This window comes from Hipposideros armiger, unplaced genomic scaffold, assembly GCF_001890085.2.
Source record: "Hipposideros armiger isolate ML-2016 unplaced genomic scaffold, ASM189008v1 scaffold_228, whole genome shotgun sequence".
Lineage (NCBI taxonomy): Eukaryota > Metazoa > Chordata > Mammalia > Chiroptera > Hipposideridae > Hipposideros > Hipposideros armiger.
The window spans coordinates 401956-420991 of record NW_017731578.1 but is presented as its reverse complement, the minus strand read 5'-3'; the positions used below and the strand labels follow the sequence as shown (position 1 = coordinate 420991).

The window sequence follows — 19036 nt, the reverse complement described above, 5'->3', positions numbered from 1 at the left end:
ACACCCTGGCGCTCCTGCCCACCTCAGTAGAACGTCCCCTTTCCTGGGACACCACCCAACAGACCCTCTTGTCTCTACTTCCAGTCCTTCAGGTCTTCAGCTGAAATTAGCATTTTCAACAAAACTCATTTTCAGAGAAATGAGTAAGGTCTAAGGTTTGAGGTTAAGTGCTGAAGACGGAACGGGCTGGGGAAGGTTCTGGAAGAAGATGGCAAAGAGGACGAAAGAGGAAGACACAGAAGACGAGAGGCGGCAAAGGCCGGAGCCTGTGAGAATCCTCATCTTCAGGTTACTTACACCTCCCTCTTCCCACCCAAATTTCACAGCGCCTCAAGAGGCACACGTGTCCTAAATAGGCATCTCCCCCAAAGTTTAAATCATGTGCCCTTTCAGAAGTGAACCCCACTGTTCTTATCCCATGCTCCAGTACCCATGAGAAGAAACTTCTGAAGCCTGAGTCCCCAGAAACACTGACCCTCTCCTTTGGGACTTTGGAGAGAACCCTGTAGTGCGACCACCTTCAAGAAAGAAGCCGCCACGCATGCTCAGATGAGATTTATGGCTCCCAACCATCTTACTTCCGCTCTTCCCACCTGACCAGCTTCAAGACAAACCCGCAGCCCCTACTTTCCCAACCCCCACTGAAAATCCAACCAGCAGAGGGAAAAGGAGCCCTCACACAGAAACAGCCCAGGCACCTCCCAGGCACCTCGGGATGTGCACTCTGCAATCCTAATCCTGCACCATCTGGCTCTCTTCCTCTCTCCGAACAACCTGTTTTCCCACTCTGCTCCCCACCCCCCAGACAACCTCCTACTACCAATCAAATCCCCAGGAGTCCCGCCCCAGCGGCTCCCGTGCCTCCCCCGACCCCGGGCAGCGCCAGCAGTAACTCTACTCACATTCAGCACATCTTGCCTGGGCTGTGGAGGCTCGATGCATGTCAGCAGCCTGAGCAACAGATCCATGATTGCTGAAGTTCCTATGTGCTTTATAATAAGGTCTACAAAATCGCGTTTCTTCTTTAAGAAATCCACAATCTAGAGAAGAACAAACAAAGCTGAAAGACATGTAACCCGGGAACCATAAACTTCAGAAAGCTTTCAATCCTGAGCCCTCTAACTGCCCCCCTCCAAAATCCCACCTCCACTCAGTGCAGGAACGGCAAAGGCTGCATCGGAATAAGACGTCAAGCTGGGAAGCCTGCTAATTGTTACCATATTCAAAAATCCCTCAGGAGAAACAAATCTCCCAAATTAACACACATTCCCCAATACAAATACACCGTAACAGAATCTTTTATTTCTGTTCACTTTCATTATTAATTCTCAAAGAATGAGGATAAAAAATTCCATACCTTACAAAGAGCAACAGAATATACCATTTCACAGCTTATGAACATAAAGCAAGTCCATTAGACTTTGCACTAAAAGGCAGAATATTCAAAATCCTAATCATACTCTAGGTAAGAGGGAAAAAATGCAAAACATAAACATTTCTACATCAGTCAAAGTGACTAACTCACCTGCTACAGAAACATCACATTTGGATTTTATTTCTGCAATTCACCTATCAGATTCCTAAGGCGAGTGGGGGAGAGGCTGACAGTTATACTGAGGGACCGTGACAGGGTAATAGTTACAACCATCCACCTGGCCCCTTGTGCACAGGAAGAAGGAGGAGACTGCCTGCCCCGTACACCCCTGTGGACCTTCTGTCCGTGTGCACGATTCATCGAGTCACAAGTCCCGGAAGCAGCAGCCAGCGTGGCAGCTGCTCTCACAACCTCCCTGAAGATGAGGAAACCGAGGCTCAGACCGGTTAAGTATCTTGCTAGAAAATAAAATGTAGCCGCCCTAAAATTTAAACTTATATGTATGTCCCGAAAGCTGAGATTCTGCCATTATCCCACATGAAGGAGTCTCATGGCCACAGATGAGAGCTAAAACTGCTCCGCACAAAAGGTGGAGATGCAGGAGTAACCACCACACACCGCCTCTCCAGACAACGAGGTTAGATGTTGTAATGTAAACCTTTAAGAAGTTATACATAAATCATCTGCTCACAACTGAGTCACAGCGTAGTTTTTAAAAGCACAGTAGAGGAGAGGAGGAAAGTCGTATATAATCAAAACACTGCATGATTCGGTGGTAAGAGCATGGGACCTGCAGCCCAAGGGCACAAACTGCAACCAGTCAGTGTAGTGGACAGCACGGCAAGGACACGAGCTGTCCTGTCCAGAAGACGACACTGCTGAGGTGCTGAATCGTCCCACACCGAAGGCGTCCTACATCCGGGCTTCCTGCTCCACAAGCGGGTAAATGCTGACCGGAAGTCAGCTTGCATCTAACCTTTTCCCACGACTTGCAGCTGCACATACCCCTCCCTACCCATACATCATGTGATGGGAACCTTTATTTACACTCAGAATTCTCTTTTCCCGTCGCTGAAAGAGCAAGGGATACTGAGTCCACTCGTTCTCATTCAAGGAGTGCTGAACCCAAAAGCACAATGGGCAGCAGAGTCACGTCAGGGCCCTTTCTCAGCGGTTAAGTGGCACCAGCCACCATCTTTACTCTGACAGTATGTCTGACCTCGAAGACCAATACAAATACTCAGAAAGTTTGAAGTGTCTTCTTACACATGACACTGACAACCAAATCCCACAAATTTGGGTTCACCTAGCACGGAGTGAGGAGGAAAAGCACGAGGAAGCGGTAAGACCTGTTTCAACAATGGCTACAACCATCTGGAACTGACCAGTAACTTCGGCTGAGGTTTCCTGTAACAGTCAGCAGTACTGTTATTTCTCATCAGGAGGCAGAAGAGAAAGACCATCTGTATTAATGATCCTAATCTGGGAGCATTACCTAAGAAAAACAGAGCCTCAATTCCAATGGATTTAGGAAGGTAAACCTGCTCCATCAAGAACATGGAGAGAAGGACCTCCCCTTTCTAAAATAAAGCATGTCTCCACTCCCCTTTGGCCAGGACAGACACACTGGGCCTGAAACAGTTCCAGTCCCTCCATATCTACAGACGGCAAGGCTGGGTCCTGGAGCCTGTTTCCCCGAGAGGGGGCCAGGCCCGCTGGTCTGACCGCCTGCGCCCGTCATCACAGCCATGCTCGCTGCGCTCCGGCAGGTCCGTTAGTTCAGACTTGGGCATCTGAGGCTCAGGGCTCCCTGGCTGCCCGTGTCCGTAAGGGGACCGTCATCTCCCAATCAGCAGATCCCTGTCACACCAATAACCCATTAGAGGGGTGATTCTCACATTTTAGCACGCATCCGTCACCTGGAAAACCTGTTAGAGCCCCAGCTTGTGGACCCAATCCCAGTGTCTGACTCACTGAGTCTGGAGTGGGGCTCAAGAGCCTGCATTTCTAACAAATCCTCAGGTGGTGATCATGCTGCCGTCCCATGACACATCCAACAGATACCTGGGAAATGAAATTACCCAAACAAAGCAGGAGGGGAAGAGCAAGGAGGGGAGGAGCAGCAGCAGGGGAGAGGAAGGGAGAGGGCCTGCCTAGTGGGAAGGTATGGCTTCCTGACAATTACGCCCTGAGCAGAGCTACACAGGTATACCTGCTACACAGGTACACGAGAGTCAAAACCCAGCTGTCTCAAGCTAAACACTGACGTTTCTGAGTGGAATCAAAATAGAAACAATCACCATTTGTATGAATCAATCATCGATTCCATTTATGGGAAAGTGCTTTGATTTAAGCTTCACCTGTCATCATTAGGGGGAAAAAAAGAAAATAAGCAGGTGTCCTTTCCCACAGTCACTGTGAACCCACTCACACCCTCCACTGCTCAGCATGCACTGTACGGCCATCTCCACAAACGGAGACCAACATGCTCGCGATCCTACTCGGCAAGACAGGAACCCACAGTACACTAAAAAAAGGGCGGGAGGCACTAAGAAAAGAGTACCAAGTCAGACCATATTCATGGATGTGTAAATCAGCGTTAAGCCGGCAGGCATTCAGAACGTTTAAGGTTTAACGTATGTTCTTTTACAGAAGCTGGACGTGAGGCACACTCAGAACACTGAAGCAACAAAATGACTGGGGACCAACTCCGGGGGATGATCAGCCCTAATACTTACCTTTTGGAAAACAATATTTACCTGTTCTGGTTTTCTGCTGATAAGAATACTTAGCACCTTGCTGAAGAAACTGGCAAGTAGTGGGTTCAAGGGGGAATCGTTTAGGAGGAAGCTATATAATTTCATTAGCAAGGATTCATCTTCTCCCAGTCTATCATTCATCTGGGAGACATCAGAAGTGAGCAACTCACAAGATATATTTGGATACCTAGAAGAACAGGATACTTATATCATCATCTGTATTAACAGTTTCATTACATAAAGTAAAACACAAATCAGAAAGGCTTCCCAAAAGTTTGTGAAAAAATAACAAAATTATCTCCTGGGAATTAGAAAATCATTTCAATCCATTCTGTCCAACCTCTAGATTAAAGTGAATATTCTGCTGTGTCAAAAATTGTTCCTGAACCAAACTTTAAAAGGCATATGTTTTCCCCAACAAAACTCGAACACACCTAGGACTCAGGAGTTGGGGTAGCCACGTTGCAGGGACGTGGCCGGGAAAGGCTTTGGGCAGCAGCCGTCAGTAGCTCGTTTGGCAGGGAAGGCGGCACAGCTTGTGGACAACCATGGGGGATGCTGGTTTCTACGACACTGGACTGCACACAGCACCTTCGAATTACTCACACACTCGGGCTCCCGGACCGGCCACCTCTATTTTCACATGGGTTGCAAATGGTACTAGAAAGTTGTTTGGGGGGCTCATCCAATGTTCAGTCTATATGACATCTTAAGAGAATAAACAGTCTAATATACTAAAGGACACCAGGCCTGGGTGACCCAGGTGGGAAGCTGTTTAAAAAAAAAAATTGAGGGCCAGCTGAGTGGCTCAGTTGGTTAAGAGCTCGCTCAAGAGTGCGAGCTCTGAACAACAGCGGTTCGAGTCCCACCCGAGCTGAGCTGCAGCTGAGCTGCCAAACAGGTGGCAGGATGGCTCAGCTAAAAAAACAAACAAAAACAAAACAAAAAAACAACAAAAAAACGAGCTCTCTATACCAGCCTTCCAAGGTCTTCTGAGGATCAGCCCACCACCAGACTCACCACAGTGGGACACAGGCCCTTTCTACAGACCCCACGGCACTAGAAGTATCTATACCCCTAAAGCTTGCTTGCTTCTGAGCACCAGAGCGCGCGTGCATGCGCGTGCACGCGCTCTCTCTCTCTGTCTGAAAAATAAGCAGTACATCCATTTTCTCCACTCGCTCCCTTCTCTTACCACAAACAATTTCTCGTCTGTTCTCAATAGCAGCAATGGAGACTCCAAGATCCATGCAGACTACACTCTCCCTGACCCACAGTTCACTTCTCTGCTCTTTATTCCTCCCTGTCAAGCAGCCAGGATCCAGAACCATTTAGTCACCAGGAATGGCAAGCTCAAATGCTGACCGGGACAGGGAGGTGACAGAACAGCCAGAAGCAGCTATATGACGAGAGAGAGAGAGAGGTGAGGACTGGGGTCTGGAACACGTGACAAGTAAGGAGCTGCCTGCTTAGAGGTCCCTGGCTCGAGAGGCCACTGGCGACAGACAGGAGAGCTGCAGCCCCTGAGAGGGTCTGGCCTGAGGCCGGAAGACTGAGCCGTGGGAGACTGTAGGGAGGAAAGTGCTGGAGACACAGACAACAGAGCGGGCAGGTGTGGGGGTGTGAAGAGCACATTTCCAAGCAGCTATCTTCCGGAGACTCATGGCTCAGCCAGATTAGCCGTCTTCCCTTGATGGAATATGTGGGCGTATAGATACCGTAACATAAAGCCACCGTCATGCTGGGGGGCAGGATTATCTAGTGGTTACAGGTGGCTTCTGGGGTCACACCATCGAGGTTCAGAATCTGTCTCCACCACTCACAAGCTATGGCCTCGGACAAGTTACTTAACCCCTCTGGGCCTCAGTTTCCAAGTTTGTAATATTAAGACGATAGCCCCTCACCTCATAAGGGAGGATAATACATATAAAACACCAAGGAGGCCTGGGCTAAATGAATGCTGGCTGTTTTTATTCCTCTTTATATTCTAGTTTATAAAACTGCTGACATGCTGCTATGGGGCTTGGGTGGCACGCTGTCTCCACTGCCCCAGTGGGTAAAAGGTAGCAGGCCTCAACCACAGCTGTGAAGCAAACGTGTAGGGTGCATTCTCCAAGTTCTGACATGGAAGGTCCAGGAGGTCATGGACATCTTTTCGCATGTTTCATGATTTTTCACCTATTTTCCCACAGGTGACTCTGAGGTATGATCTAGCTAAAGCAGCATGAATACGGGGCACTACACAAAAGGCTTGAGGTTCTGGTTCTGGACAGGCTGGGGCTACTCTCGCTCCCACCCTCCTGAACACTGACCAAGCTTCTAGAATACTCCAAGAACCCCCTCCACTCCAGCCCTCAGCAAGGCCTCTTCTCCTCCTACCCAATCACACGCTCTGACCTCACTTCCTTCCTTTCTACTGAGGATACAGAGGCAATCAGAAGAGAGCCCAGCCAACTATTTTTAAAGTTCTGTTAGTTTAAATTTATGCTACATTATTGAAAATCAGTGGTATCTGTCATTAAGTTTAAAAAGGTTAGTGTAAAGTGACAATCCTTTAATACATTGTACATGATTATTGAATTAAGTTAGAACAGTGATGGGTTTAATCCACATGTGTAACTAATATAGTTACAAACTTCAGAAAATACAGCGAGCCATCACAAAACGCCAGCCTCAATTTCCTTGGATGACTAGTGGCACCCTTCCCCCTGAAAAGCTTTCCGACCCTCTGAAAGACCCCTCTACACTAATCCAACTGCTCGCGTCACCCAGCGGTGTGTACATTACACACGGGCCAGACGCCCGGCAGAGAACTGCTCTGCCCAGCCAAGTTATGCTCCCTTGAAATGGTGCCATTCAGAGGCTGTGTCCAGGGAGGCACGCCTGCTCTTGCAACTTCAAAGGTGGTAGCACAAAAAGGGACAAAAACAAAACCAAACCACTGGCGTGGCAATACAACAAAAGCCATGACAACTTTTTGATAAAATAAGCATTTTCCATAAGGTGTGCCCTATCCCCCAGTTAAAAGTGATATTTACTTCCTCCAGTACATGAGCAGACAGACCTCAAAGGGCACGTCCTTGCTCAGGCTCTCAGAACCCGTGAAGAGGGAGGGGAGGGTCACACCAGCTGCCTCCTACCAGGGAAGCCCCACAACAGGCAGCTCTCATGCATGCTGGTTCTCTGTGCCGGGGGTTCCAAAGCAGCAAAACATCTATCTTTTGCGGGATGGGAGTACACTAGTATTTCTGCTGCCAAATTTTTTTCCTCTTCTTTTTTAAGACACTGGTCTCTGAGTGGAGGCTGTCGTTGAATGCTAGTTGTCAATATGCATGGCTCGCAGAGAACATGGCTTCCTTGAAGATCCAAGCCACCAGCAACTTGAAATCATTAGTATTCTTTCTCTGAGAGCAAAATTTTCACCATGAAGAAATGAAAAGATATCTAAAAAGAGGGACAGACTGGGGGAGAATGGGCAAAGGAGAATCTACTAAAAAACACAATTCTGATTGCATAAACCAATACTGATTATGCATTAAGTTGATTTAATGCACAATCAGTCACTTTTTGTTCCTGAATTTGTTCTATTTCCTGGGGATGGCGGGGGGAGAGCCAAGTATTGCAATCGAGTTGGAAATGGAAAAATAACTAACTGAAACCCAATCCTTTAAACCCACATGGGATGTTCCCAGTTTCCAGGGCCGTATGCAGTGTTACAGAAGACAGTGAGGAAGGGTCCCCCGTGCTAGTGTTCTGCGTGTGAGCAGATGAAACCAGCGACGAGGAGACAAATCCACTGGGGTCATCTACAGTGTCACCTGCTTAAATTCAGTGACACCAACATTCACCAAGACCCACAACCTTATTTTCAGTTAACAAAAAGTCAGAATTTATTAATTTATTTTAAAAGCAACACTCTTTGTGATCCAAGCTCTGGCCCATTTGCTGTGTGATCTTGGGTGGCCACATAACCTCTATCTTCCTATTTGCAAAAAAGAGAAAATACTTACGTGGATCGTCTTACTATTTTAAGAAGCTTCATCACTATTTATAAAGCACTTTGCCCTTTCACAAAACCTGAGTGGAATACAGAACACTCATTTTTACAATCTTGTCATCTCAATGGCCTCAGCTCTGGAATGGATTATGTGCTCCACTGGGCCATGGGGAATTGCTGAACAACAAGAATAAATTTTTACCCCCACTTCACTTTAGTCCCACCCTAAAGAGAAGATTGAATTTTCTTACTTGTATCTGATCTTTTCATCCATGTCTTGAGGCGGTTCTTCTATAATGAATGAGACTAAATCTTCGAGACATTCTGCTTTTAACAGAAACTCTATAAGTTTGCGGTTCTGAGCTTTACATTCCTGTAAAACATCTTCCTCATCCATTAACTCCTTCAGCGTCACGTCTTCTCTCTCCAGGAGTGTGTCTATGTGGGGTGACGAGTGAAGATCAAACTTCCAGAACATGCTGGTCTAAACAAAATGCAGGCAGTATTTCAAATAAAATCTCAAACTCACATATTAATCTTTCAAACTGCAGTTTAGTTTTACAGTCTAAAATGTCATAAGTAAAATAAGTTTCCCGCTGAACCTATAAAATACTTCCTAAATAAGTAAAATTAAGCAGGATTTTTCTCCTCGGGAAAGAAATATTTTTATGGGTCACAAAAAATTGACAAGGAAATGCTGAAAGAACACTACAACGTGGGGTTTTGACCTGCAAAATGAGCCCACCCACACTTTGTTAAGAATGCTGGGAAAGAAAGAAAATCCTTTCTTAAGGACGAAGAACATACTCTTATACAGAGCTAGCATCTTCAGCAACAAATGACAAGAACCAAGACCTCAGTATCTGGCACTCTCCAGAATGCTAAAGAGTTAAATAAATCCACCACCACCAGCAGCACTTTTAGCCACTGACAGCACTGTCACAGCCGAAAGTCATAAAATGGTAAAACCCGTGCCATTCTTATTAAAAACTAAAAAACTGGAACCTCATTCTTGAGGAATGAGAGAAACCAGTTCTCCTGTTACTAGGAAGAACACCCGACTTGAAACAATTACTCCACAATGCCACATATACACTGTTCCTGCCTCTGCCTCCTACCCTTCAACAGTGAAACAACCAAGTTTGTTTTCTTCAAGTTACAGAGTTAAAGGTCCTTTCTTATTGGTTATGACTGGAAATAGAAAACACAGAGTCCACTATATAATCTAAAGCTGCCAGTGAGGAGACAATTCCAAAGGCCATTTCTGATAAGAAGATAAGGTTCTGATTAGGGACAGCACCATTCAAAAGTCACTCCCATCTGTCAAAAGCAGTCACGGCAGAATTCCTGAGGCATGCTTTGGTAAGATACACACTTACTCCATGTAACACCTACTGAAGCAGCCCCATTAGCATCAGCACCAAAAGTATGTCAATGTGAAAATCCTGCGCGGAACCAGCCTAGATAAAGGAAGGAAGCTGCAAAAGGTCGTAATGGTGCTATGGACAGACAGCAAAGATACATTTTTATAACAGAAGTACATATTTTCCTAAATCCACCATATTAGGAGATCCAGTGGGAATATGTCCTAATTTGATGCTTTCATGAACGTGTGTTCAAAATAGTACTTTTTAAACCAGAGATCACAGGGGACAACCTTTATTTATGCTGCTCGTCAAACCAATCGTCCAGGAATAAGGCAGCAGAACCACGTGCACACCAGGGGAGGTCACTCAAGGGTGTGTGAGGGCACGCCCTCGTCATTGGACTTCACCGGAAGCACATGCCTCAGCAGCTTTTAAAATAAAGCACAGTTTTAAGGAAGCTCAGAAAGAAAAGGGCTCCTTCAGGGAACCAGCTTTAGGTAAGAAATACAGTGTTATGGTAGTTTACTGTTAAAAAAAAATTCTTGAACTGCTTCAAAAGTGACATAAAGCAACACGCTCTCATCACTGGGGCTAGTGAAGCAACGTCCTCCACAACTAGACTGAAGAACAAAAACAACAGCAACTTGTCTGTCCCCCTTCCCCCAATTCCCCAGCACTGTTGTTCCCCTCCCCCAATTCCCCAATAAAATCTTTAAAAAACAACAAAAACCCCCACAAGAGCAATTCACTTCCACTTCCACGGCAATTATGAAGGAACTAGGAAATAATGGCAAAGATGGTATCCATACTCGTAACGAGAAAGAAGTTTGGCGAAAAGGCCAGTGGAAATAAATCTTATGCATAAATGCTTTTTTGGTGTTCAGACTTGTGGAAAATGGCAAACAAACAACAACAACAAAAAGCCTGTATTGTGTCATTTTATCCTAGTAAAACTGACAAGGAGATCAAAAAGAAACTCCAAAGGAGGAAAAGAAAAGCAGGTTTCCAACCCTCCAAAGAGGAAGGAGGGAAGCCGGTCCGTTGCTTGGGGCACAAAGTACTGCAGTCCACGATGCTGCCGGTGGGGCAGCGTGGCTCGCTTATGTGTTTCTAAAATCACAAATTCTGGAGAGAGTACACCTTCTTTCCCACTTCCCACACTCAGTATAAAGCTTGCGATGACTGAAATGGCTGCGCCCAGCACATCGCCCCACTGACAGGGCCCCAACCCCCAGCTATGGAGACGCCAAACACACGTTAACTCGCATTGCTCCCTACTTAAGGACAGACGCAGGCGAGCAAGCTCTAGTTCAGCTGAAGTAGCTACACGACCTTCAAGAACAATCATGTCCGTCCACCTTGTCTTCAAAGTTGATCATGGAAACTCTGATACTAGGATTTCTACAGCTCGACAAAATAGTTTTTTACTTAGTTTAAAGATGACAGTAAAGTCACTGACTGAAAAGCTACCAGGTGTGTTAAAAAACCTCCCCACACTCCGTGCCCCAACATCATCAGGTCAGTGTGTGCTTATTTTGGTCTATAAGCTAAATTTCATACAATCTAATGGGCTCTCCACTTGAAGTCAGAAAACTGTACATAGTTAATAATTTAGTTTGAAATCTTTTTTAAAAAATTACATCTCGGGGCCGTCCGAGTGGCTCAGTTGGTTAGGAGCGTGCGAGCTCTGAACAACAGGGTAGTGGGTTCGATTCCCACATGGGCCAGTGAGCTGCGCCTGAGCTGAGCTGCAGCTGAGCTGCCAACAGGTGGCAGGATGGCTCAGCTGGTGAGAGCACGTGCTCCTAACAAGGTTGCCAGTTCGACTCCCACATGGGATGGTGGGCTATGCCCACCCGCAACTAAGATTGAACACGGCACCTTGAGCTGAGCTGCCCTGACCTGCCAACAGGCAGCCGGATGGCGACTGGACTTGCAGCTAAGCTGGCTGCACCCTTCACAACTGAGGTTGAAGGACAATTTGGTTGTTCCCCTTCCCCAATAAAATCTTTTTAAAAAAAAATTACATCTCATTTAAAGCAACATTTTCTTTTTTATAATCCCTGTATAAAGTATAATAGAAAAGACTAAGAAATAAATCACAAAAAAAGTAAATCTGGTATCAAGCCCTAACTATTGGCTAATTATAAACAAGATACACGCTCACATCCATAAAAAATAAACTGTAACATTTACAAACTATAAAGTCATACTTCTAAATTATGAATAAAAAAGATACAATCCTATCTACCCTCAAGTAATCCCAAATTCCAAAATGTTAACATTATAAAGGCAACTCACTAAATACCACGTTTATAGAAAAGACTGATAATGAGTAGTAATGAAATAGAAGCAGAAATTGCCAAACTGTGGCCCAAAGACCAAATCCAGCCCACGGCCTGCAAGCTAAGAATGGTGTTGATATTTTTAAAGGGTTGTTTTAGGAAATGAGAAGAATAATTGACAGGGACCACAGGCGGCCCACAAAGCCTAAAATATTTATACTCTCTGGTGCTTTACAGAAAAAGTTCAGAGCCCCTTGCTCAACAGGAAACAGTTCCCAGAACTTTCCCTTCTGCTCACTGAGCCCCCCCCCCCCCCCCGCTCAGAGGGAGGGGCTATCTACCAGCTCCACTCTCCTAGACCATGCTGCCAAACTTCTCAGGCAGGCAGGTATGGCCATGTGACAAAGTTTTCTCCAATGTGCTGTGAACCATAAAAACACCTCTGCGTGCCCTCCCCTACTGCATCTAGCTGGATGCTGATGACAAAAAAAGGACCTAAGTGACGGCAGAGCTGAAAAAGGAGGTGCATCTGTCCCCACATCACCACATGGAAGCAGGCTGCCTGCCAGCCTGAGGGCTGCCCAAGGCTGTGCTACATGAGCCCTGGTGCACACCTGGTCTGTGTATTCAGCAGAGCAGAGGGCCTACCTGACCAACCAGCTCCTCTAATCCCTGGGACTGTGACTTCGGGTGTTATTATGCTTATTAAACACAAGATAAGGAATTCTTTAGCAACTATCTTTTTCAAATGCCTAACTCCTTTTGCTTTCCACAATCCTAAATTAGAATAGCATTCTCACTCAAGCGAGAACATTTGGAAATACACATTTCCATAGTGTATTTTCTTTAAATTGGGTACTACAAACTTAAAAATAAAACCACAGTAGACACCTAAAGCAAACATTGTACATTGTATCTTTTAGCCAAACAGCAAATTGACTGGAAACTGGTAAATTAGTCATCCCTGGCTTGGTCCTCACTTCTGTTTGTGCCCTTTGAAGCAGAAGCAAGCAAGGGGTGAACTAATAGTTCCAAAGTTCAACTGCCCAAGGGCCTGACAAAACGGAGCCCTTTAAAAAATATAACTACTCTAAGATACTAAAAAAAACAAACCTGAAAGGAGTCAGAACTTCAACAGCTCATTTTTGAAAATAGGGTTTTCTCCAAAAGGAGCTCAAGATTAGATGGGCACGTCACCAGGGAGCCAGCTACCTGTTACTTGACAATCATAGATGCCGGCCTCTGCTGTTTTCTACCCTCCCCAGAACTTAAGACACAGGTGAAAACTACCATCTTACTCGAATATGCGCAAAACAGGATCAAAGGATCCCTAAACCTATTCATCTCAGATCAACTGCTCTAATTAAAGGTCCTCTGAAATTACTGAAATACCATCCTTCTCAGAAGCAAATTCTGGGCCAAGGTACCCTTACTTCACAGCAGTTGGGCAGTATGACACCTGGTTTCTGAAAGGAAAGGTGTGACCCTATCTCTATGACACACAAACTGGCAAGTCATCTGCAAGAGGCGTGACGAGAATACCAGGCACTCCACACAATCTGCCCAGGCACCGCTGGTCGAGTGCACTCATAGGGGCCTGAGTGCGGTTTCTGTAAACCACCTACAACCCCTTGCTCTCACCGCATACACACCATTTCCCCGCAAAGCCTGTTAGGGACGGACTATCAAGCATCTTGAACAGATCTGGGTTCCAATGCCAGAGTCACCTACTACTGGCTGGCCCCGAGGCCTCAGGAAAGTGACCTCCTCGCTAAGTCTCAGAGTCCTCCCAGGAAAACTGGCTGTTGTACGGAGTCTGCAAGAAAGGCCCAAGACAATAGGTGGAACGTACAGGCGCTGGGCAAACAGCAGCTCCTGGGCGATGAACATACCCCCAGCTGGAGTCAGTGAGCTTCAAACCAGTGCTTCCCAGCCTGTCGTGGGCACAGGAAACACCCAGGGGTCTCATTCAAAGGCAGCCTCAGATTCTGACTCAGTAAAGCGGGGGTCGGGCCTGAGCCTCTCCAGCAAGCTCCCAGACTTCTGCTGCTGCTGCCCTGGGCTGAAACCATTGCTGATCGTGTGTAACCAAGTGCAGCAAGTAATTCAAATAATTATACAACCATGAGAAACAGGAAAAGCATGCTACGCAAACACGTGACTGTTTATTTCGGAAATTCCCTGTGGACAAAGCTGATATGAGCGGGTTTTCTTCCGACAGGACAGAAGCAGACATTAACATATGATATCACTTTCCAACAGGGGCGCAGAAAAAACTGACACCACAAACATGCTAACACATAAACTATTAGGACTCCAAAGAAAGAAAATGCTAATCATCCTACCTACAAATGAGCAGCAAACTGGGAACAACAAGAAGAACTTTAATGAATTTAAAATGCAAAATCTGCTAGGCATACACACTAACTCTACTCGAGTTTAGCAATTTTCTATCCAAGTAGGATAACTGTGCTCGGCAAAACCCCAAGTCTACACGCTGTTATCAACCACGGAACACCTGTACTCAGGACTGGCTGGGCCCCGGGCAAAAGGTTCGAAGACCCCCCCCAAAAGATTCAGATTATGAAGTATTCAAGACAGCAAGTGCCGAGCTTGAATCAAAGGCTTCTGGGCATGGGGCCCTGTGAGAGAGACAGCACAGGCCGTGCACCCACGAAGCCAGCCCTGTCTACACCATTCTATAACCGGCCCCACCAGGGTCCCCAAGACCCCAAATCCTATGTATTTACTACCATGCTCAGTCATGCAATAATCTGGCATAAGGTTATTTCTGGTTTAAATAACTGCAGTTACCTAAACATACGGAGTACAAACAACAAAAAAGGAGAAGCAGCTGCTTCAGCCTAAGATAACACATGGGGAAGAATTAAAACAAAATGTGTTATACATTTTTAGTACTATTTCTTTAAAATGTGCCGTGAAGGGGAATATTTGTAGTAGTTTTTTCATGACTTTATACAAAGGCATGCAAGCACAGGGCCCAAGTTCAAGCTCCTGCACACTTGCAGTCTCCATGCCATGCCGCCCTGGGGACCCCGTTCACCACCGCAGGCCGCTGCTGGCTCCACCCACCACCCACCCTGGGACTGGTTAATGCAAACATCACTCAAGCCACAATGTAAGCCACATTTAAGTGTAAGTTTCTAGGAGCCACATCAAAAACGTCAAAGAAACTGGCGAAATTAATTTTAATCGTATATTTTATCTAACCTCATATATCGAAACATTATTTCAACATGTAATTCTTTTAGCATTAAGTCTTAAAATCCAGGTGTATTTACACTTATAAGTACATCTCAATTTGGGCCAGCCACATTTCAAGTGCTCGAGCACGTATGTAACGTGCTTCTAACAAAGCAAGTGACAAGGAGCATTTAAGACAGTGTAATTTCAGGGAAAATACGTGATACCCAGGCTGTAATTAACGTAGTGATGTCTTTTATAACACTTCTAACAAAGATGTTTCTAACCAATCTACGTGCAACGTGTGTTCAGACAGGGTTAGTTCCGGGAATGAAGCAAAAAACCCACTCTGTGCAACAGCACTTGTAATAAACATGTCTAACAAGGTTAAAAAAAAAGTCACACGTGGCCAGTGGCTACTGTATTGGACAAAACAGCTCTAATTATATAATCACTACAATTATAATTCAGTTTCTCTCCTGATACTAAAATTGCGCCCCCCCCCCCGCCACCCCATCTCCTTCCACAGCCAAAGTCAACAGTCCACCACCTTTTGCACACAATGGCCAATGTAGAGTGGATGGGGAGAAGTTATGGGCCATGTTTTTCCATTCTTCCAATATAAATGTACATGCAAAATCATGTTCTTCTTATATATGTAGCAACTGAACATTCTTCAACTCAAAAAAGTAGGTCACAAGAAAACAAAACTGTTTTTTAGCCTCTAAACCTAGGAATATTTGTAACAATAAAAGGGAATTTCAAATTCTTTGCCTTGAAATAATGGAAAGGGTTAGATCTTAAATCAGGCAGGCCACGAGTGGCTTGTTAATGGTTTAGATATACCTATTCAAATTTTAAAATAGGTGTATGTCTCTGGGAATTTATTTCATTTTATAAGCTAATTCAAATATATTTAAACAAGAAAAATAATGCCTAGGTTACTCAAACACACTGGGCAACAATGATGTTTCTATAATGTATTAAAACAAAGAAAACCGGAGACTCCCCATTCATCCTGGAGAAAACGGGGCCTCCCAGGCCTCCACTCGACCTCCAACAACTTGCTTATCCCACCCGCAGCAGGCACAGGGGGCCTGGGCACAGAACGTGCTGAACAGGTGAGCGGCTACAAGGCCGCTCTTACTGGCTCACCTGCTCCTTCCTGCCAGCGTCCGGACACCTGGAGTGGCAGGACCCCTCCCTGGGCTTGGATTCAGGTATGCAGGACACCCAGCTGGGCAGCAGCGTCTGACAAGACCCAAGTGGGGAATTTTGTTGGGCTCAAACAGGGTTGGCCGCTGCTCAGTGGCGGTATGGGACCAAGACTGGGACAGGGAGGAAAGTGACTATAAATAGGAGGATGCAGAGTCACTGTGAAGGGAGGTCACCTGTCAGTGGTGTAAGTTAACGGCAAGCCCTGCCTCTTTCCTAACAGCAGAGCCCAAGGCCAAGGCAAACATTCTCATTTCCACACGAAGAGGCAGAAAGATGGGACACAAGGAAGGAGTGACAGCGGCCTCTGAAGGCAGCTCACACTGAGCACGAAGGAAAAGGGTCACAAGGGCTGGAAAGTCGGCCCAGAAGCTGCTCCTCCACTCTTAGCAAAGGCATCCATTCTGGACAGTCGCCCCGACCTTCCACCCCCCAAAGGCTGGACTAATTAAATCGATTATGAGTGCCCACTGGAGCTAACGTGTTTCCTTAGAGCAGCGGTTCTCAACCTTCCTAATGCCGCAACCCCTTAATACAGTTCCTCATGTTGTGGTGACCCCCAACCATAAAATTATTTTTGTTGCTACTCTATAGCTGTAATTTTGCTACTGTTATGAATCGTAATGTAAATATCTTTTTGTTTTCCGATGGTCTTAGGCGACCCCTGTAAAAGGGTCGTTTGACCTCCAAAGGGGTCGCAACCCACAGGTTGAGAACCGCTGCCTTAGAGGAAAGGGGGATGCACACAGAGCCAACTCCATGGTGTTTGCTCTGCAACTTCTTTCAAAGAACACGTTAAAAGCAATCAAATTTCTACTATCCAGATATTCTAGAATCTTTGTTTTCCTTTGCTCTTTCTTTGCTCTTTCAGCTTTCAGAGTAGTAAATAAAGGACTGAATCCATTTACTATGTGCTATGTTAAGCAACAGGTACTTGTAAGGCCTTAATATGCACTGTGCTGAGGAACACAGGAGTAACATGATAAATAGTCCCTACCCCTTGAAGAATATAATAAAACTGAGAGGAGAGGAAATACAGAGAATAAAAGGGATAAACACCAAGTCTGTTCTGTAGAACGGGAGTGCCATGGAAGGGAGCCTGGCCAAAGACTTTATTACACCTGCGGCCTAAGCTGGGCCGCAAAAGGTAGAGTTTAGCAGGTGATGCAGAAGTAAAAGGTATTCCAGGCCAGGAACAATAAGCTTAAAAACACAGAGGACAGAAGACCCAGCAGCTTCAGGTAGGGAGGATGTCCTGATGACAAGAAGAAAAAGCCTCTCAGGAGACACAGGGAACGGGTTAGGGACACAAGGCCAGGTCTCAAAGGGCCACGCGTGAATGCACAGCAGGCAGTGGGCTTGCTGCAGAAGCAAAAAGGGGGCCACTGAGATAAATGCACATTAAAAATATCTAGAGTAAAGATTAGGCAACGTATTCTAATAACACACAGAAACAATTCTGAATAGAAGTAGAGGAAAAGTGACACAGCCATGACATTTAAGCTGTGGCAAGTACACTTTCAACAGAGCTTGTGCTCCTACAAATGCCAAGAGCGGAAAGAGGACTAACCTGTTCTGGGCACGGCCAGGTATGTGAAGGGCCTGACCTGTGGGCTGGAGGGAGAGCGGACGAGACCACTTCGGTGGGACAGGCGGGGACCACACGCCACACTCAGACATGAGCAGTGACGGAGGTGAGACCAGGCAGATGAGCGACAAGGTCAGACCTACAGCTCAAATACAGAACTGTCAACAACATGAAAGACGGCCTGGAGAGAGGTGAGCTTGGAAGAATCCAGAGCCCTTTTCAAGAACTCACAGAAGATGGCGAGGCCCTGCAACAGCCTCTGCTTCCAAAACCAGTGTGTCCCCTCAGAGATTTCACACTTAATTACCATTCCTCCTCCAATTTCAACCACGATTCTGCCTCCTCGAAGCCCAATCCTTCATTTCTGGTTGTGCTGTGCTATCAGATGATACAAACTGATGGCTTGCCTTTGGAATTCTGAGCTGCCTGGGAAATACACGACCCTCAGAAAGCGAATGCCTGCCCCTACACCAGGGGTAACTCCAAATACACCACAGGGTGACGGGTATGACATTCTCACCCACTCACATTTATATTTAAAAAGCCAACTGCCAATCAAAGAAAATCCAGCCTTACTACGGTCACCTAGTCCACATTAAAACAAGTAACGTGTTCCTCCCCAAATTCTTGTTGTGAAAACTCAAATGACAATGAATTTCTGTGCATAAATTCCATCAGTCCAAGTACATGCAAAGCATGACTTTTTTAAACAGAAGAGTTTTGTTTCTTTTTTTAAGTGAGCTGGGGGGTTGGGGGGAAAAGACAAGTAATGAGGATGACACGATGGTAACCAAGATTTGCCAGGAAACTTGTCAGGGGTTAAAGGAATTAAGACAAGGAAAACCCACCCACCTGGAGCTAGGCGGCGTGTGTGCGCGCGCGCACACACACACACACATGCACTCAAACACAAACATGCTGGAGGGGAGAGTGTAGGTAAGAGGACAATAAACGTCAAAGTCAAATCAGAAAATTCTTATGGGCTCTGGATAGAGGGTTTTCCATCTCAAGCATTTAGGAGTCTCTGACTCTCTGAAACAAGGTAGGACCATCAATAAGCATGAGTCACACATCAGAAAGAAGTGACACATAACTGGGGAGCAAAAGGAAACGTGAAGTGATTAGTATGGCCGCTATCTGCAATAAAACAAAAGCATTTTTTTTAAAGATTTTTTTTTTTTAAATTGGGGAATTGGGGGGATGGGAACAGCGGTGGGGAATTGGGGGAAGGGGAACAGACAAGTTG

General features: G+C 45.8%; 1 protein-coding gene across 14 annotated transcripts in view; it reads right to left on the bottom strand.

Annotated features, from left to right (window-relative positions):
- The window catches only part of PPP6R3 (protein phosphatase 6 regulatory subunit 3), a 125550-nt gene that overhangs the window by 65173 nt on the left and 41341 nt on the right, over window positions 1–19036 (bottom strand). For 13 of the 14 annotated variants that reach the window (XR_002125372.1, XM_019654681.1, XM_019654683.1 and 10 more), the window contains exons 3-5: window positions 8383–8615; window positions 4135–4321; window positions 903–1040 (exon numbers count right to left, since the gene is read on the bottom strand). Coding sequence is in view for 13 of the 14 variants with exons in the window: in XM_019654681.1 (XP_019510226.1) it covers window positions 903–1040; window positions 4135–4321; window positions 8383–8609 (552 nt within the window). In the remaining variant the exon portion in view is untranslated. The other variant, XM_019654694.1, reaches the window with a different exon arrangement.